Below are 20,511 nucleotides of genomic sequence, written 5' to 3' on the forward strand. Positions count from 1 at the left end.
CTTGGTAGAGTTTACATCATTTGTTTCAAATTTCTCTATGTAGCGTAAGCGATATAGTTAACAATTTATTAGATAATAGGTATCACTTATACTTACATCTTATACTACTTACAATTTATTGGATAATAGGTCTCTCACACATACATCTTATACTTACACATATTATGCCATTGCTCTCTCTCTCTCTCTCTCTCTCATATCCCCCAATTACAATACACACCACCTTTGAAGAGCATTGACACCGCCTGAGATTATTGCTAGTATCATGGCATGGCATATCTAGAAGACTTGATGTTGAGAGACCTTCGAGGGTAATTCATGTTTACGACACCCACCAATGTATTTGCAATATATGGAGTGACATCGTTCATACTCTTTTGGCTACAAAATGCAACAGATTTATGAGAGTGGAACATGGTATTTTCTCCTCCTACAATGCTTTTACGGTAGCATAGTGCCCCAAATTGGTTGAGATCTCCCTACTTTTGGTTGAGATTTCCCTTTGTATGATTTAATTTTACTTAATGGAAGAACATTTTGTAAGTCTGGTATGAAAAATCTACAATGTGATTAGTCCAATTTAATTTTACTTAATGGAAGAACATTTTGTAAGTCTGGTATGAAAAATCTACAATGTGATTAGTCCAATTTGCAAATAAAAATGGAAAAGACAATATATCCTTTATCTACTTTACAAACTCCTGTAAAAAACAGCATTAGATTTTGTGCATCTACTTTTCCTAATCACGATCCAACAAGCAATTGGGAACCATCAGACACTCTAAGAGCATGTTGGTTTATGCAGAGCCTCCAGGGACATCGATGGAGCTGAAAGACTGTCTCCTCCTCACGGACTCCAAGCTAGCCATGGCTTCTTCTCCTTGCGACAAACCAGCCACAGCGGCATCCCCATCTTCTGCTGCTGCTGCTGCTGTGCATAGGAAGCTGGCTTTCTTGACAGTACTCGGCACAGTGGCATGAAGCTTGGGGAGTGACATGGCCTGGAGAGGGCCAGAGGGGGTGCCCTTGGCAACCTCGCTTAGGACAGCCGCAGCAGTAGCCTCGGCCACAACAGTTGCCACTGCTGAGGCCATGTTTGATTGATCTTTTTGTAGCCTTCCCACGGTCTCCCCTTCTGGAGTAGAGTTTGAGGTTTCACCAGCATATAATGGGCGGAAGACATTAATGGGTGTTGCAGCAGCAGCAAAGGAAGCTCCTCCTGATGTGCTGCGGGAAGTATTGGCAGCGTGTAAGCCTAACTCCGGTGTCTGATCCAGCCATCTCACACGAGAAGAGGAGTCGGGAGACAAGAATGTTTTCCTTTTGCTAAGCAACCCTGTATAAGCTCTGTTTGATCCCTCTTCAAGCGGTCCACTATCAACAACACTTTTGCCTTTTGCAGCCGCTAGATTCTCTTTGCCATCAGCAACTCTCCTTGCTTTTTCTGCAGCAGGAGTCTTCTTGGGCAGACTTGTCTTTGCAGGATCAATTGTGTTGCTGTTCCTTTGCCGCAGTGCAGAACTCTGTGGCAGCACCACTGTGGCAGCAGCCACCACTTTGGCTTTGGCTTTGGCAGCCTCATGCTTCTGCATATCGTACATTATCTCCTTCTGCAGCTGCTTATCCGCTACCAATATCTCTTCAATTTCATTCTTGTACTCCTTGAGCATCACTCGCATGCACTCCATCAGCATCCCTGTCAATGGGCTGTTCTTGTTTTCCAGCAATCTGAAAGACGGTCACCAGACAAAACCATCAACAATGGAGGAAAGAAAAAGCGTACTTTGGCAGTATCTCTTCAACCTCAAGAATGTATATGCATTGCATTTGACTCTAATAAAATTTGACCTCTTCAACTCGATGAAGATAGGTATTGCATTTTGGACAAGATTCCTTTTCGCCAGTTGAGTTACAACCCGTCCCTTTACAGCTGCAAAAGCAGCAGCTCCATCTTCCTCCCCTTCAAGATTCTCAGAAGCTGCAGCCCCTCGGTTTCCTCCAATGCGCATCTCTTTTGATGCTAGAATTTTCAGAGAATCCTGTATCAATGTTGAATGTTACATGAAATGAGTCTTCCTCTTGTAAAGCACCCATATTAGTCACCCATTATCAAGAGACATACAGTACCTCCAGAACACACTGTGCAGTTGGATCATCGAGATTAAGCATTCCATCAGCTGCTGCTGCAAGAACATCAGCACAAAGCTTTGCTGAAGTGGCTAGAATGTGTTCAGGGGCCATCTGTTTCAGCAAGCATTCATAGATGTGCATTCGCTTCTTGACATCCGCCTCAGCATTCCCTCTGCAGCATGTATTGACTAAGTACACAAACAAACAGATATAGAAACATGCTACAATCCGAGAATTCGGGGGAGATAATGTAGGCTATATCTTACTACCCTAACCTTCATCCTGAACCAGCATCTATAGCAAGCAACAACTGCTCACCTTAGAGAGAAAAGCTCCCGTTCACTTTCAGATGTATGCAGCATTTCAATGTGACCAGCATGGGCATGGCAATCATTCAGCACAAAAATGGTTTCAACAAAGCTGTTATAGGCCAGAAGTGGAGCTTTGGCTGCAGAAAATTACTCCATCAATTTAGCCACTAGAAATGCAATCTGACTGAGGAGTCATTGCAAGAGACAACTGCTAAGACCACCACATTACTTTTGAGAATGGAGCCAAATAGAAAATTGGCCAGTTGGCGGATCTTATCTGACTCATCTACCAATGCCAAGAGGAAGCGATGGAACAAGGTGCCTCTCCACTTCAGATAGTCTCGCTGCATATTATTAAGTAAAATCAGATCCTATGCATGAAAAAGCACCACTATTAGCACCTGTAGGGAAAGCCAACCTGTAGCAGTTGTGCTAGCAACACAAAACCCTGCCTTCTCACAAGCTCACAGGAGTCTTGCAAGGACCTGGTCAGCTTGTGAATGTACCTGCATATGAGACCCAAAAATAAAGAAGCATATGCACAATTTTACTTGCCAGCCAAAAAATTTCAACCTTAAAAGTAGTTATAAGAAGATTAAATCTGGCAAAGCTTAAAAACACACCTACTGATCTAGCTTACCCATCGATAAGTGAAGTATATCGTACACAAAAATCCGTCATCGCAATCATAATATTGTTTCGGACAGGTGCAGAATCACTTTTCTCAAGCTCCTGAATCCATGAGAGGTAAGTTAAGTGTGTCATCCTACCCCTGCTCTTACAAGTATGCCAAGCATGTAAACCACAAGAAGTATCAAGTACAGTTTTGTGCAACAAAATCCTCACCATGCACTCTACAAAAGGAGGTGGGGATGTTGCACCCTAATGTGATCTTCTCTAATAAGAGCATTTAGAGACCATTATGAACAAAAAATCATAATGATTCCTGAATTTAAAAGCTTGAAACTTTGAAAGTTCAAAAATTTAGATTGGAATGTTGTGTTCCCATACATCGTGGGTAGGATCATTGGGATTTCAGCGTGGCATTGTGGAAATCAGGAAAAAGTAAAATAGGGAGACCCACAGATGTTGAGATAGGACTCGGGGAGATGGGAAATGGAGCTTCAAAGAAGAAAAAGGAAGGTGAAGAAGAGAAGGCAAGCAGAAGAGAGGGGGAAGGGAAGGAGAAGAGAAGGCAAGGAGGAGAAGGAAAGCCAAGGGGGAGCAAGGAGTGCACCATTGGCCATAAATGGGCTGCACACTGGTTTCTATGCTTTTTTTTTTTGTTTCTATGCTTAGAACTCTCCCACGGGCCACGTCGCTAAGAACGCTTCTGAGACCTATGTGCAAGAGCATCCATATGCAAGGAGGGTATCAACCCATCCACAAACACTCTACCTACTCCGATCGCCAGACAGTCTACAAGAGCATGAGCAGTGACTTCCAAAAACAGGCCAGCTAGTTGGTTACCTGCTCACCCTACTAGTCTGCAAAGCAGTGTCATTGCTGCTTTAACTCATGATGATAGTCCATGGAAACAAACTGCTTCAAAACAGCCTTGCAACAATCGTCCCAACATGTCACATCATGATGCCTCTTATGGTCTTCCCACCACAAGAGAGCGGCTTTGAACAATGCCGTACAAACAAGGTGAAGCTGAAAAACATCAAAACCGCCCGCTACAATGAGAGCAACAATCATCTCACAAGTCCAATTAGTGACAACCTCACCATCCATGTTCCCGTTGAACTTGGGAGGCTTATGTAACATGGGTGCTTGCAGAAGCCTATTTATGAATTGATTGATTGTGATTAGCCCCTAATCAGAGACTTAAACCCATGTGCAAACTGCTGCTCAATACACAGTAGAGAGAGATGACCTAATCTACCATGCATTACTAACATGAAATATATACAATGCTGAATAGAGATACTTCGTAGCACAACTCTTGAGTTCTCAATGATGAGACTGACTGATCAATGAATGAATATTGCTAAAGCCTAGACTCCTATTTATAGTGTCTAATCTCTAATGTCTAATGTTGGTGAGTTGGCTACCAACCCTAATAATAATGTCCAACTAGGTGTGTTCACACAATAACCCGATAACTCATTGGACACCTGGACAATATTACAAAGATCTGGCACAATAGCCCTTACAAACACATACATCCGGCCACGTTATGCTGGCCAGTGGGTAGAAGCATATCCACGTCACTCGAAAGAGTGTGCATATGACAACCCCGTCTGCTTAACTTGGAGCACGGGTGTAACTGATGCTCCACCGCTCCACCCCAATAAGGATCTTCTGGTGAACTCGTGCTTTGCTCCACACATCGGTTGAACTCCAGTAGCATGGCTACTGGACATGATGTCTCCAATGATGTCTCCGCCACTGCCTCCTCAGGAACTGTGCAGTGTGGGCACTTGAACTAGCCCCTCTGCCTCTGGATGCTCAGATACCATGGTAGACACCATTGTGGAATCACTCATCTCATCCTCCTCCTTAACGGATTTGGAGAGAAAAATCTGAAGTTCACTTACTGACTCCTCTTTGTCCTCGAAAACGGAAAGGGACTCTAGGATGGGTTGTTCTCCATCTGTCTGGATTACCTCCAAGAATAGTAATGTCTACTCCTTGGGCTCCTCCTCCAAAATCTGCTCCTTACTTGGAGACTCTACACCGATATCACTTCCACTTGGAAGCTTTCCGGCACTGCCTATAGCACCCCCTTGGAAGCACCCTTCTGCTGCACTTTGCTGCTGTATGTGGCTGCTACGAACTGGCCTGCGTATAGCACCCCCTTGGAAGTGCCCTTCTGCTGCATCTTGCTGCTGTATGTGGCTGCTACTGTGTGCTGTCCTGCAGCCTGCATAGGCTGAGTTTTATTCTGAATCTGGCCACCCTTATGCTCTCCCAGATCTGGCCTTTGAGTGCCCACCACTAGACCCCCTTGGTGCCCCTTCTTCAACTCATGTCTAGCTACGTTTGAAGCACCAACACGCTGCTTTGCTTGCTTGCCCTGTCTATCCTCTACTTGGTGTGTCAGACCCTCCTTCTTGCCTTTTGGCTGAGCACCCCTTGCATACACAAAGCTATCTGGTACAGAATCTGCAAAATGCAGCCTTGATGGAAAATAAACGCAAACCAGATGGGGTTCTTCACGATGGACCTCCATGCCCTTATGAGAGGAAAAAAATGCAGCATTTCTGCGTCAAAAACCTAACGCTCCGATACCAATGTAACATGGGTGCTTGCGGAAGCGTATTTATGAATTGATTGATTGCAATTAGCACCTAATAAAAGACTTAAGCCCACGTACAAACTGTTGCTTCTTCATGCTCAATACACAGTAGAGAGAGATGACCTAATCTACCATGTATTACTAACATGAAAAATGTACAATGGTTGAATAGAGATACTCAATGGTAGCACTCCGCTTGAGTTCTCAATGACTCAATGATGGCTGGCTGATCAATGAATGAATATTGCTAAAGATTAGACTTTTGTTTATAATAGTGTCTAATGTTGGTGAGTTGGCTACCAATTCTCAATGACTCAATGATGGCTGACTGATCAATGAATGAATATTGCTAAAGATTAGACTTTTGTTTATAGTGTCTAATGTTGGTGAGTTGGCTACCAAATTTACCAACCCTAATAATAATGTCCAACTAGGTGTGTTCACACAATTACCCAATAACTCTGTCCATATTGGGCGCTTGGACAAAATATGGCACAATAGCCCTTACAAACACATAAATCCGACCATGTACTCAACCTCTAAGCTGGCCAATGGGTAGAAGAATGTCCACGTGCTGCATTCATTCTCCACCTGAGCCCTCAGCCCATTTTGTGGAGCAGCGGACAGCCCTCCTACAGAAGAGCAGAAATAGTCTAGTTTTAGCAACAGAGTGGAGCACCCTTTTACGTTTTGCAAATTCACCTACATGTGTCTACTGAAGTGAAGAAGAAAGTTGGTGGCTGCTCAGTTCCCAGCCTGATTTGCACAGAGAACATGGTGAGGTGCTGCTCCTTCAGCTTTCAGCCAGCCTTTGCCTTTTTGTTCCGTAAGTTCCCACCGGTCATTTTGAAAGTCTTCCCAAGGAATTAAACCAATCTGAAGGCGATGAATGAGAAAAGCAACCATTCCCTGATTTGACCTTTTTATTCGTATCAAATTCTTAGGTATAATAATCGTTTCCCCAAGAGTATCTAACAACCCTCGCCATCTAGGGAAACCAAGCAAACACCTAAAGCAAAAGCCAAGGATGGTCACTTCAGAGGCGACACAAATACCAGCATAGCAATTATGTCTCCTGTGACTTGGTTGAACACAATGCAATCAATACAATTAAATACACCAAGATTTAGTGGACAACATGTTCAATACAAGAAGTAATTTATTGAATTGACAAGAGACGCACAATGAGCCGAAACGGCCAACCATCTTGGGAGAATCAAGTACATAGTGTCATGGGCATTTCTGACCAGATTTCCATACCAATGCATATGAAAACAATATTGCAAACGATGTAGTTGTCGGTTTAGTGGTATAGTTTCATGAACGGGGATTGTCCATACCAATGTTGCATTGAATAGCATCTTTATGTGCTTGCTTGCAATTGAATAGCATCTTTATATGCTTGCTTTGCAATTGAAATTGCATGTTGTTTTCATGCTTGCCTGACAAATGTGTTGTTCTTTCCGAGTAAGGGGACGTCCACTTGTGAACCATGCGTGTAACTGTTTGTTGACATGGTTATGTGACATGTGTGTACATGCTAGGTAATGCCTAGAGGATTGGTGTTCCATTAGGTCTGGTACCTCGTGTACTTGACTGAGCACGTCTATTTTGGTATAGTTTCATGAACGGAGATTGTCCATACCAATGTTGCATTGGATAGCATCTTTATGTGCTTGCTTGCAATTGAAATTGCAAGCAAGCAATTGTAATTGCATGTTGTTTTCATGCTTGCATGACAAATGTGTTGTTCTTTCTGAGTAAGGGGACGTCCACTTGTGAACCATGCGTGTAATTGTTTGCTGACATAATTATGTGGCATGTGACAAGTGGCAAGTATTGGTCATAAACCTAGCTTTAGGAATTAGCACTAATTTATAAGTGAGTGTGTACACACTTCATTAAGTTTTGGGTGACCAAAACTTACTTATAAATTATGACCAGCCCTATGTTCGCATACACTGATGCCCAAGGTGGACCAAACCCAATGCCCACCTCCCATACCTTATCCCCTTTGTACAAAGGGAGCAACTAGCCATGTGTCCGCTCTAGCTTGCACCACAAGCCAATTGTGCTCTCTACCTGACTCCTAGAGTGGACAACTCACTATCTCTCTCTAGAAGTAGGCGCTCCTTTCATGATGCCTCTTTGGCTGTATTTTTTGCACTTTCTCCTTCCCAACTCCATATCCAAGCTTGCTAGTGTGTTTTCCGAGCTTTCAAGAGTGTTTCCAGGTGGTGTACACTCTTCCACACACTCCCAATGACTGAAAGTTAGCAAAATAGCTCTTATTTTTGTTGCAATTTCAGATCTTTTTGTTGAAAACCCTAATTTCAGTCCTCCTTTCTCAAGTTGAACCAAAGGGGAAGCTTTCCTAGGGTTCCCTTCATCCTCTTAAAGACTTTTGTTGTCGTGAAGGATCGCAATAAATCAAAGATTTCATTACACCAAACGCTTCCATTGCGAAGACTTTCGATGTCACCAACTCTACTTGCAATTTGGTAAGCCTTGATATTTAAATATGGAAGCAAGCAGTAGGAGGAAGGAACCGGACTCCATGTTCACATACCTTGTGTAGTGTTCTCTTGTGCTACGTGCTCTCTTGCATATTGTTGCTACCATGTGTTGGGTGGAACAATAGAGAGCAGATGGTAGGGAACATGGGTACTTGAGAGGGTAGTGTGAGTTGCAAGTAAATAGACGTACTCCAATCAAGTACACGAGGTACCACACCCAATGGAACACCAATCCTCCAGGCATTTCCGAGCATGTACACACATGTCACATAACCATGTCAGCAAACAGTTACACGCATGGTTCACAAGTGGATGTCCCCTTACTCGGAAAGAACAACACATTGGTCAAGCAAGCATGAAAATAGCATGCAATTTCAATTGCAAGCAACACATAAAGATGCTATTCAATGCAACATTGGTATGGACAATCCCCGTTCATGAAACTATACCAAAATAGACGTACTCCAATCAAGTACACGAGGTACGAGACCCAATGGAACACCAATCCTCCAGGCATTTCCAGGCGTGTACACATAGGTACAAGTCCCATCGGAAAGCCAAGTCCACAGTATCACATGAGTGGCATCAATCCCCAACATATGCAACTGCCATGGACATCAGTCCAATGTACATACATAATCAAAAAACACGGGTGGACCAATTGGATGGCCAAATGGTGACATCTCGTGTTGTAACACCACTGTTTTCTCACCAAGGATTGTCCCAACCTGGAGAAGGTGTTTAAGAAGGCATCTTCCTCTCAGTTTTCCTTTTGATTTTTGCTATCATCAAGGATAGGTCGAGATAAACAAAAAAGGTGTTTAAGCAGGCATCTTCCTCTCAGTTTTCCTTTTGATTTTGCTATCATCAAGGATAGGTCGAGATAAACAAAAAAGAGACACTAAGCATGAACTCTTTAAAGGCAATGATCAACAGGTCATCATGTATCATAACAATGCATCAACTGCACCACTTACAGGTTTCTAGAATAACAGTACACTTCATATATGTGAGCCTGTACACAGGACAAGGACAGGAATTAAGTCATAGCCCTGGAGAGCTGCCATGCAGCAGTAACAGAAGGCAGGTTCATGCCAAGCAGCAAGGGCAAATAAGGCCTTGTTGGTGAACAAGCAATCAGTAGCCAGCCCTGAGAGCCCATAAAAGGGCCTGCCTACTCTTTACTTCAGATTTCAGTCCCCCTTACACAGTGCAAAATACATGTGCAGCAATATTCCACACCCCCTTATTGTACTCTAGACATTAAATCCATAACAGCTATTTATAATCACTCATTCAGTTTTCTACCGTGCATGCGATAACTTTTAGGCATCTTTGTTTCCTAAGCACGCCCTACTCATTGTCAATGCATGTTGTAGAGGCAAATCAAAAACAGCTTGTTCTGGCCCCTAATTAAGGCTTTAGATCGGCTGGTAGCATTTCTAACACCGGAATACTTACTTAAAATTTTGAAGCTCGACTGATAAGAAAATCAGAAGATGGTGAAGAAGAGACCTGTAAGAAAAGAGGGATGTAACGCTTTGCAAGCTCATGATTTGCTAAACACATCTTGCCTAAGGTAACCCATGCTTGAGCATGAACACCTCGAGCAATGTCCTCATTTACACAAGCCTCCTCATGATTTGAAAACCTTGAACCACCATTACTGGATTGGATTAATGCTTGCACTGATGCCGCTAGACTTCCAATCTTTGTTTTAGGGCAAACCAATACAAGAGCACCAATCGTAAAAATGGCGGGGATAATCTGGCAGGTTGGGTCTCCAGCCTTTAATGTTGATTGACCACCTTTCTTTCTATCCTGGCAACTTCCAGCACCTTTTTTCCTGCTTCTACCGGACTTAGGAGTCTGAAAAGAGTTCCCATTTTGAGGAAGATCTGACTTGCTGTACATTGAAACATAGGAGTTCATGATCATGCCAGCTTGTTCCAGAAGTTCTTCCACCCAGGTGCTCACAAGTCGATCCCCTTCTTCTGCAGATGATGCCTTTCGAACACAAAGAACGTGAAGGGCCTTTACGTGAGCTCCAACCTACACAGATAAAAGCGTCTACAGTACATAAATCCATGGTGCAGAAGTTGATACAGCAGTCTCCGCACAGACAGAAAAAAAAAGGAGGAATGTTAAGGCATGCACGGAAGAAAACAAAAATAAATATAATGAACTGAACCATCTTCCAACATCCAAACACCATAAGTTAAATATTTGTTCCTGCTAGGACCTAGTGTTCCTCTTGCGTTTTTGGAGGAGGTCAAAGGCATTTTACACGAAACTGTCTTGACCTGTCTTCTCCAACACCACCCACCACTCACCTGAGCATGTTACGGTAAAGGGAACTTGTCTCAAGGACAGGTGCATAACGCCTTTGATTTTATACATTCTATTGCCAGAAGAGAACTCTACAACAGTAACAGAAATTCATTCTTCTAACCTAGCTCTACAGCAGAGAATAGCAGCAGCCAGCTAGATGACCGACTGTTGTTTCATTCCATGGATCTTAATAAATGGAAAGTTGGGGTTATTTCCCAAACTTAACAAAACATCTCAACTCCATGAGAGTCTACTTTTGAAGCTTTAGATCATCAAATTCAACCCTATCATCAATAACATAGACTACGTGCTATGACATTTGCCCAAGAGTAAGAGCAGGTTCATGCATCTTTCTGGACAAATCTTCATTGAAAACCTATCATACTGAGTTTCTATCACTTCTGTAGAGAGGAAGGGCTGACTCGACCATGATGAAGGCTAGCACTACACACGCACAGGCGGTAGCTGGTCAGGCAAATGCAATGTCTTGGATAGAAAGAATTAGCATAAACTAGCTGGCCACAACTTAATATAATATTATACTCAAAACTGCCAGAACCTATGAGCATCCCACATCATGAGTTTACCCTTGTTCAAGACCACTTGAAATTTTGATTCCCTGTAACCCAAACTTAAATTTCCAATGTCAAGAAATGTCTAGTCATCGACGATTGGGAGACACAGCAAGCCCATTCAGTTAGATAAGGTAGCACAAAGAAACTCCTTAGCCGCCACTTAGATCAGCCTTACTGCAGGCCATGTGAGACTTCTCCTGTCTGCTTTTGATCCAGCCTTATGTCCCTGTCAAAATACACCTAGTCATCTGTGTTGGAAAAGCAGGCAGTCAAAGCACAAAACATAGCACCAAAAAGATCTCTTTGACCACCACTTGAACAGCCCGTCATCCATGCATGTATAAAAACAGCAATCACATATTATAAGCTATGATAAATTCTTCATCAAGCATAAATTGGGCCTACCTCAGTAGGATCCATGTCAAAACCCTCCAGGCGTTCCAGCAACTCAGCTGCAAGGTCAGCAGCTGCATCTGGAGGCAGCTCAACAGCAACATTTGAGATAGTCTGCAAAAGGTGGACTCGGTCAGCAGCCCAAGCAGCAAAACGAACCACAGAGTTGTTTTTCGTCCCTGATGTTGAACTTCTAGAAGGAGTTAAAGTGCATTCTTGCTTTTCAAGGAGCTGCCAATGGGTCCGCAAGAATTCCCAACCCACAGCCTTGGGAATAAATGCTGAAACTTCTGCAAGAAGCAACCAAGCGCCAGCGGGAGCTGTCCAACATTGTGGAGGTGAGGTCCCTTCCTTACTGTGAGAACACCAGAGAGCTCTTGATGCCGTGATAATATTCTGCAGTGCAAGTGTGATACCAGCCCGAAGTCTTTTTTTCTTTCCCAAATTTGTGCACACACGCTTGACACACGATGCTACAGCAGTGTCATCAGCCATTCCTTTCAACACCACCAGGATTCCAGGAGGCATAAGTCTCTCCAACTCCTGTTCTGAGCTTAGCTTCACTAGGGCTCCATCCATGTGTGAAGACTTTGTGATACCGCATCCTGGAAGCCTTGAAGCCGCAACAGCTGCAATCCGATCCACTACCAGCTCCTCAAAAAGGCTTAGGCATTCTTCTTGAATGCTAGACTCATTATCCATAACCAGAGGCAATGCTGATTGAAACCATTCGGTCACTATTTTAGTGTCAGCAGGAAACTTCCGCATCATCTGTAAGCCAATTGACCACTTCAGGTAGCTTTAATTACATGGTTTGTAACTCAAAATTTTAATCCCAAACTTACGGTAAACAATAGTTAAAAGGCACAAACAAACACAATCATTCTTCAAGCTTACGTATGAAGCCAATTGTCCAGCTGTAAGGATAATACTATTTCACGTGGGTTGGTGACCCAATCAAAAAATATGGTGTGAGCACATACGAGAACAATAGATTGATCATAAACTGCCTTAAACCTTCACAGAAGAACCCATGGATTCAAGGCTTGAAAACGCCCCCCCCCCCCCCCCCAAACCCAAGGGTAATCTTGAACTTCAATACTATTTTCAGATGATTGTACTTAAACGTAAGTCTGGTTCCACAAGCAAATAGCATTAGGAAAGACAATAGGAGCAGTTAAGAATTTGAAAAATGACCCAAGGGTAATCTTGAACTTCAATACTATTTTCAGATGATTGTACATAAACGTTAGTCTGCTTCAAAGCAAATAGCATTAGGAAAGACAAAAGGAGCAGTTAAAAAGTTGAAAAAAGACCCACAGTTATGCTTGAACATGAGCATGATGACTGATCCACGTTCAAGAACTTGTGATGGGGTGGGTAATATACAAAGGCCAGAATCTCACCTCAGACAGAGCACCCAGAGCAGCCTTCCGTATGCTCACCATAGGATCAGCACATGCACTTCCCATAGCTTCCAACATGGTCTCATCAGGTGGCCTGCCTAGCAAGGAAGCTGATTTTGTCATCAAAAGCAGGGTAGATTTTCGCACTGCAACTTTGTCATCGAGGCATCTTCTTCTCAACAAGGAACCAAGGTCCCCGTAACCAGCACCTGGAGAGAGCGGGGAGGCACCAGGCCCAACCACACTGGGCTCCGGTGAAGGAGTTTGCCCTCCCAAGCTAGGGCTCATGCAACCCGGAGTATGCCAAGCATTGAGCAAAGCAGACTTGCGAATTGAAAACTCTGCCTCTTTGTTGCTTGCTGGTGCCATGGTTCCAAATCCTAGCAAAGATTGGAGAACTGCTCGATTTCTGATGTCAGAAGACAGCAGCTCCAGGGCTTGAGCCAGATTGCTGAGTGCACGAGCTCTAATTGCTGGTATCTTGTCTGAGCATCGATGGAGTAGGGCTTCTAGGCATGCTGTTCCACACCAGACTTTAGTCCCTGAGCTGTTGCTACTGTCCAGCGATGGCATTTGCTTGCTATCCTTGTCCTTGTTTCCTGTTGCTTCAGGAGTAGAAGACTTGCCAATGTCTTCCTCGTGAGGCTCTTCTTCTTCCATAGGCACATCTTCTTCTGCCAAGTTGCATTCTTCAGTATAACCCTCTGATTCTTTGTCCAATCCAAGTGGATCTGGAAGGGCTCCAAGCAGGGACAAGGCAAGATCAACAGCAAAAAGGCGGTGCCGAGGTTTCCCGCGTGAGAGTTTAGCTACAAAGTGACCAAACTTCCTCTGATCTTGAAGGGGCAAGGTCTTCACTACCGCCATCACAGATTCCACTGCCAGAGCCCTGGGCTCTGTCTTCTCTGGAGCTTTCATGGCCAGATAGCGAGGTAGGGCAGCTACAGCAGATCTCAAAGCTTGATGAGGAGACCTTTTCAACTGCACAGTGATGAAATGCAGTGCTTGCTCCCGAATCTGACCTCTTTGATGAGAGCTACCCCCTGCACGGGTGAGGAGAATGCTGGGAGCAAGCAGTTTGAGAAGTATGACAGCTGTGTCCATGGGGTCCCCATGGCTGGGTTCAAGAAGGGTTCTCATAAGGTCAAAAGATAGGCTAAAGGCCGACGGGGGGGAGGAAGAAAGATGATGTTGGGCTGTCCTCTTTGCCCTGGAGTCTCCTGCTGCATCTATTTCGCTCTGCATTTCGCTCACCAGATGAGGCAACTCGACCAGAAGCTCAATTAAACTCCTCAAGCTTTCCTGATTCTCTCTGAGGTGAAAAACCCGAAGAGTCATTTGCAATCTCGCCAACAGCTGCACAACTGCATCCAAGGTTTCTCGCTGCAAAACTCTAGAGGTTTCTGGAGCAGGACTGCCATCGTCATAGCCAAAATCTTGAAGCTCTGCGGGTTTACCTGCCCCCCGTTTACCTTTCCTCTTTCCCCCTTTCCCTTTACGGGGATGTTTTTCTGCGGCTGAGCTTGAGCCTTCTTGTTCTGGTACAACCACTGGCTTGCAGGAATTGCGAACACAACGCAGCAGAGAATTGAACGCAACTTGGCTGAAGAGGCTGTAGAGGGGGCATCCAGGCGCGAGCATAAACCCTAGGTAGACATCTGCTGCCATTAGCCCTAATTTCCCACCTTTCTCCATAGCTCCCATCAAGCCCCGCACGACGGACCCCATCGATACGCCCCCCCTCGCAAGCTCCTCCCACATCCTTGCGTTCGATTCAAGAGATTCCGTAGAGCTCTGCGAAGTGCTGCTGCTGCGGTGGGGCCTGTCGATGCTTCCGAACACATCATGCAGCTCGTTGAGGGTTTCTTCCGGCAGCGAGAAGGAATCCGGCGATAGAAATTCTCCGCTGCTGCTACCGGAGGGGCACGATCTGGCTGCCAGGGCAAGTATGGAGAAGGCACGCGACAGAGAGCTCTCCTCGTCCTCCATGGAACCTCTGGCTTGAAGAAAGACGATGAAGCAGAGCGGAGGGAAGTTTTCAAACTGGGTTTTCACTGTAGCATTTTCAGCTTTGAAAATTTGAAATTTATTTATTTGAAACGACCTGCTAAAAGATTCACACGGACTCCGCCCAGGTGGGAAAGCATGAAGGGCAGCATGGTGTGGCCTTCGAACAGAGTGGAGACTTCCTTGTCCGGATGGTGGGTGTGTATTGTAACCAACATATCCGGAGAAAAAAATCATGTGTGTTGTAACCAACATATCCGGGTGTTGCCAAAATTTTTATTAAAAAAATATTCTAGGAGGGCCTTGATTTAATTCCTTCTCAATGTAAAAAAAGCATGCGAGCAGGAGCAAGACCTTCCTCATGCCACTTTATGCCATTCACACCATTTAATACGAGGCATCACTTTGTTATACCTTGTCTCCTGCCTCTCTGTGTGTGTGTGTGAAAGAGAGAGACAGAGAGACAGACAGGGGGAGGGAGGGGGATGAGGAGGAGGGTGTGTGTGTGTGGGGGGGGGGGGGGCACGAGGGCGGGGGCGGGGGCAGGGGGCAGGGGGTGTGTAGGAGAGGAGAGCCACAAAACTCTCATCGTGAGAGATAAGGGAAGCGACTGGGAAATGGAAGCCCCTACCAGGAATAGAGATTATCTTGACTTTTTTTTCAATGATGTTTTGGAAGCCTTTGAAATGCTTTATTGATATGTGAAGAATATGCTATCTAATCTTTAGCTAAGCTCTCCTTATTTCTCAAATCAATACGTTCTACAAGTGATAAGTTCACACGACACAACCTAGTACTAATGTCCACGTATACTTAGCCAATTGAGTACATCCATTATTGTCCACACATCGCTTATGTCCACTCATTCACTAGTTGTTGATGAGCTTGCATTCTCAACACTCTCTCTCAAGCTCACCATGTCCATCTCATGTACTCCAAGTCTATTTCCGAAGTACTCATAGTTCTCTTTACCAAGTGATTTGATAAAGATATTTGCAACCTGTTCTTCTGTCTTCACATATGTTAATACTCTACCATAAGGTTGCTTCTTACTGCTCCAACTCACTGTAGAACTTTCCATGCTAAATGCATACCCACTAGTAGATATCCTATCATAAGCACTTCATGTCCAATCTACATCTATGTAACCATACACCATCACATCCTTTCCATGCTCATAAAATAAACCATAGTGGGTAGTGGTCTTCTTAGGACTGCATAAACTGACTAACTAGTCCCACTGCATAAACTGACTAACTAGTCCCACATAAATATGGTCTAGTGATAGTGAAGTAAATGACGCTATTGACCGTCTTTCTATACATAGTAACATCATTCAACTCATCACCAAGATCAACCCTTAGCTTTATGTTTTGTTCTAGTGGTGTCACCATAGGCTTGCATCTAGTCATACCATATAAGGCATATTGCCTTTTCAACAATACAATGTAATGTCCTGCTAACCTCTATGCCAAGAAAGAATCTTAGCTGTCCCAAATCTTTCATGCCAAATTGGCCGCTCAATGATACCTTCACAGTGGCAATGTCATTCCTACAATTACCTGTGACTATCAAGTCATCCACATAAATCACAATCACCACCATACCATTCCTTATTTTCTTTATATATAGTGAAGAATGTGGATTTCCCACATGAAATCCAATGCTAATGAGATACATGGAGGCAATCTCGATAAACCGACCGATTGAAACCAAGTGACCCCAAAAAAAGAGCAAAAACCATTGGATTTTACTTCATCGAGCTAGCAACACTATTGTTCAACCTTATAAATATTGAGATTCTCATAAGTAAAACCATTGGATTTTACTTCATCGAGCTAGCAAGACTATTGTTCAACCTTATAAATATTGAGATTCTTTATCCCCTTCATTGTCCTTAGTATTACCTTGTTAGCATTAGAGGTATCACGGTTGCTCAAGGTTTAATAAAAATTCTTAATATAGCATATATTATGACATATTGAAACCTCGCTGCCATGCATCACAATTCTCCAATAAATTCAAACTAAAATTCACTATGAACTATTGTAACACCACCCCATAGACATAGTATAAACGGAAATGTTTGTTTTTAAAATTATACAACTCTAATGAGCAAGCAATTGTAATCGCATCTAATCCTCTTCACACTCATCATCTATAAATGTTGGAATTAGAGTTAGGGTTGCAACAATGCACACGCACAATATAGAGAAGCTTGAGAGCACACAAATTCACTAGATTAGAATGAGCAAATGTGTGCCAGATACAAAAGATAAGTACACACCCCAAGATGAGTAGATAAGAGGGTGTACATATGCACGGGGGAATAAACCTCCTAGTGAGGGAAAAAGTGCCCCGGCAGTCCTAAGTGTGTTCACACACATCACTACTATATAATGCTACAAATCCCCCCCTGGAGTGATGATTTGAACATGTACAGGGTATAGCCGATCCATCCTGAAAAGGCAGTAAGCCCAAATCTTTATAAAAAGCTTCAAACTTTTCACGAGGAAGAGCCTTCATGAATAAATCTACTAGGTTGTCATGTGTAGGCATATAGACCAAGCTGATCTCTACTATACGGAGAGTCTTTCCCTGACATACTGGTAATGCACCTCAATGTGCTTAGTGCAAGCATGAAACATTGGGTTCCTCGCAATTGCTAATGCACTCTGGCTACTATCAGTGAAAATCGTAGTGCTAGACGACTGTCCAACACCCAAATCAGTCATAAGACGTCTGAGCCACACACATTCAACTGTAGCTGTAAAAGCTACCCTATACTCAGCTTCATAGTTGGAAGTGGCCACTGTAGGCTGCTTCTTACTGAGCCATGATATACATGGATCACCAAGGTGAAAGCAAAACACTAGTGAACACTCGTGTGTCATATCATCCAGCCCAATCTGAATCACTAAAAGCATGTAGCTGTGACTCACCCCCTTTTTGATAAAACAAACCAAAATACTGAGTGCCCTATAAATAGTGGAAAACCCGCGTAACAGCTTGCCAATGCTTCGTACGTGGGCTATGCATAAATCAGCTCAACTGTGAGATCGCATACTATATATCTGGCCTCGTGTTGCATACATAAAGAAGGGATCCAACAGCCTACTAATACAAACTAGCATCAAAAGAGTCTCTTGCATCTTGAAGACTAAGTTGAGTACTTGTCTCCATAGGTGTAGCCACAGGTTTACAGTCTTCAAGATTAAACCTCATCAATAGCTTTTGTGTTTATTTAGACTGCAACATAACAGTCATCATTGCACTGCATAAACTAAATCCCCAAATCGTAATGCAACGGCCCCAAGTCTGGCATCTCAAACGATGACTGCAAATCAACCTTAAAGGCTGAAATATGATCTATATCGGGTCCCATGAGCAGCATGTCATCAACGTATAGAATGATGACCAAAAATATGTCCTTACTCCTCTTCGCATAGAGGGCACTCTCTGTTGGACTGTTACAAAAATCATTTGCAACCAAGTATATATGAATATTCTCATACCATGCTCTAGGAGCCTGCTTAAGGCCATAAAGAGCCTTTCTCAACCTGCATACTTTAGACTCTTCTCCTTTCACAACAAAACCAAGAGGCCACGATACATACACCTCCTCATGTAAGTCACCATTCAAGAATGCAATCTTAATGTCCAACTGATGTACATTCCACCCATAATGTGTGGCCAAAGCAATGCGACACCTAATGGTAGTCATACGAGATGTGGGTGTAAAGGTCTCATCATAATCAATGCCCATAATGTGTGGCCAAAGCAATGAGACAACTAATGGTAGTCATACGAGATGTGGGTGCAAAGGTCTCATCATAATCAATGCCCTTTTATTGGGCATACCCCTTTGCAACAAGTTTGACATTGTAGTGATCAATGCTACCATCTGCTTTGCATTTTAACTTGTAAACCCACTTTGTACCAATGGCCTTATTGCCATGAGGTAGATCTGTCAAATATTAGGTGTCATTCTTGAGTATAGAGTTATACTCATCCTCCATAGCATGGATCCAATGATCATCATCCTGTGCTTCCTTAAAGGAAACAGGTTCCTCGTCATTACATAAAGTAGAAATGAGAACATGATCCACATGAGAATAATCTACACGATGAGAACCTACACGAGTTCTGCTAGGTAAAGGAGCTGCCAACTTGCTATCCCTCAATGTCTGCACAAGCCATTTTGGCATATGCCTAGATTCTTCTATGGTTGCTCTCTCCTCATCCACTACATCCTCAATAATTGCCTCATCAAAAGGCTGAATTTCATCACTTGGTTGAGCATTCAATTGCTCTACATATGGCTGCCCTCCATTAAACAAAGGTAGGAGCGAATCAAACATGTCATGTGAGTATACATTCTGCTATTTTTTGCATGAAAGCATGGGCTAAACTAAGTTTTTGACAAAAACATCTCTACTTACCAAAATCCGCTTTGAGGCCGAATGGTAGAGTCTATATCACTTGCTTTCTTAACTGTATCCCACGAATATGCATTTAATTGCCTTATCATTAAGCTTATTGCATTGTTGCTCAAGCACAAGAGCATAAGCAAGACAACCAAAAACACACAATTGAGCCACAGAAGGCTTCTTGCCATGCCAAGCTTCATAAGAAGTTTTAGACTGCAAGGCCTTCATTAGGGAAATTTTGGACTTAACTTTGGGTCTTTTTCCTCTAGAGAGAGAAAGGCTTTCGACCAATAGAAAGAGAGCCACCGTAACGGAACTTTTGATAATTAGACATTTTTCATATATTCTTTATATGAATATATTGTTATTAAAGAAATACAAAATGCATTTGACCACACTTTATAATGTCATTTCTTTAATATATATTAAAATTAGAGTGTTGTTAGCTCGTTTAATGAACGGTTTTCAATCTAAAATTTTTCCTCGTTCAGCTTAGTTAATAAAAGTGCTTTTTTCCTCTAAAATTTTGAAATGTTCTCTTCGAAGTTCCTAGCTCATTTAATGAATGGATTTTCCTCTAAAAATTTCACACGTTTTGGAGGTTATCTCTTCTTCCATCTCATCTTCTTCTATCTTCTTACATCTGCTTTTATTTTCTATTTGCTTCCACGGAAACCACACGTCCTAGGCGTCCTTGCTCCTCTACTAGAGCTATTATAGTATACAATAATTTTGATATGGATAATCAAAGGTGGATTCCTACCACAATCTCTATTGGTAGTTGGATTATGTTGCAGAGACGAGGACGTAAAAAAAAACAAGGATGAGTTCATCGACACTTACAAAGGCATAGTTCAAGATTTCAAACTCTTTGACACAGGTAGGAGCATTAAGGAAGTCCTTATACAACATGCCTACATGCACTTATAACTGCATCTGCAACATTTGCCTAATGGAATCCCACTCCATAGACCAAACTGCAAGTAAATGTTTTTACATTATGTTTATGTAATGTGTTTCATTTCTATACTTATGCTTCTCTTGTATTCATCTGTATAGATATATATCCTTCAAACTTGGTTGACTGGCAGCCTATAGATAGTATTGTGGGAATCTTCAATGTCTTTCATGCATCTATTGGTGAGTAGCTATACAAAGAAACATCAAG

The 20,511-nt window shown here is 43.0% G+C and overlaps 1 protein-coding gene across 1 annotated transcript; it reads right to left on the minus strand.

Annotated features, from left to right (window-relative positions):
• Positions 1-620: 620 nt before the first annotated feature.
• LOC147609442 (binding protein) lies at positions 621-15,089 on the minus strand. Its single transcript, XM_086787911.1, has 10 exons — positions 12,907-15,089; positions 11,513-12,271; positions 9,717-10,253; positions 3,082-3,173; positions 2,860-2,947; positions 2,671-2,785; positions 2,449-2,578; positions 2,128-2,302; positions 1,849-2,039; positions 621-1,728 (listed from the first exon to the last, which is right to left on the minus strand). The coding sequence occupies exons 1-10, from the start codon at positions 14,893-14,895 to the stop codon at positions 798-800; spliced, it is 5,007 nt and encodes a 1,668-aa protein (XP_086644037.1). The 5' UTR covers positions 14,896-15,089; the 3' UTR covers positions 621-797.
• Positions 15,090-20,511: the final 5,422 nt, after the last annotated feature.

The sequence above is a fragment of the Cibotium barometz genome, chromosome 51 (assembly GCF_041138505.1).
Source record: "Cibotium barometz isolate CiBa-2024 chromosome 51, ASM4113850v1, whole genome shotgun sequence".
Lineage (NCBI taxonomy): Eukaryota > Viridiplantae > Streptophyta > Polypodiopsida > Cyatheales > Cibotiaceae > Cibotium > Cibotium barometz.

Bases quoted from the DNA above. Each gene is read 5' to 3' on its own strand.
- LOC147609442 (XM_086787911.1), bottom strand. From the start codon at position 14,895: ATGGAGGACGAGGAGAGCTCTCTGTCGCGTGCCTTCTCCATACTTGCC. The intron at 3,174-9,716 runs GTCTCTTCTTCA...TCATGGATTCAG, and splicing joins ACATCCCTCTTTTCTTACAG to GAGCTTGAGAAAAGTGATTC. The intron at 2,786-2,859 runs GTTGGCTTTCCC...AATAATATGCAG, and splicing joins TGCTAGCACAACTGCTACAG to CGAGACTATCTGAAGTGGAG.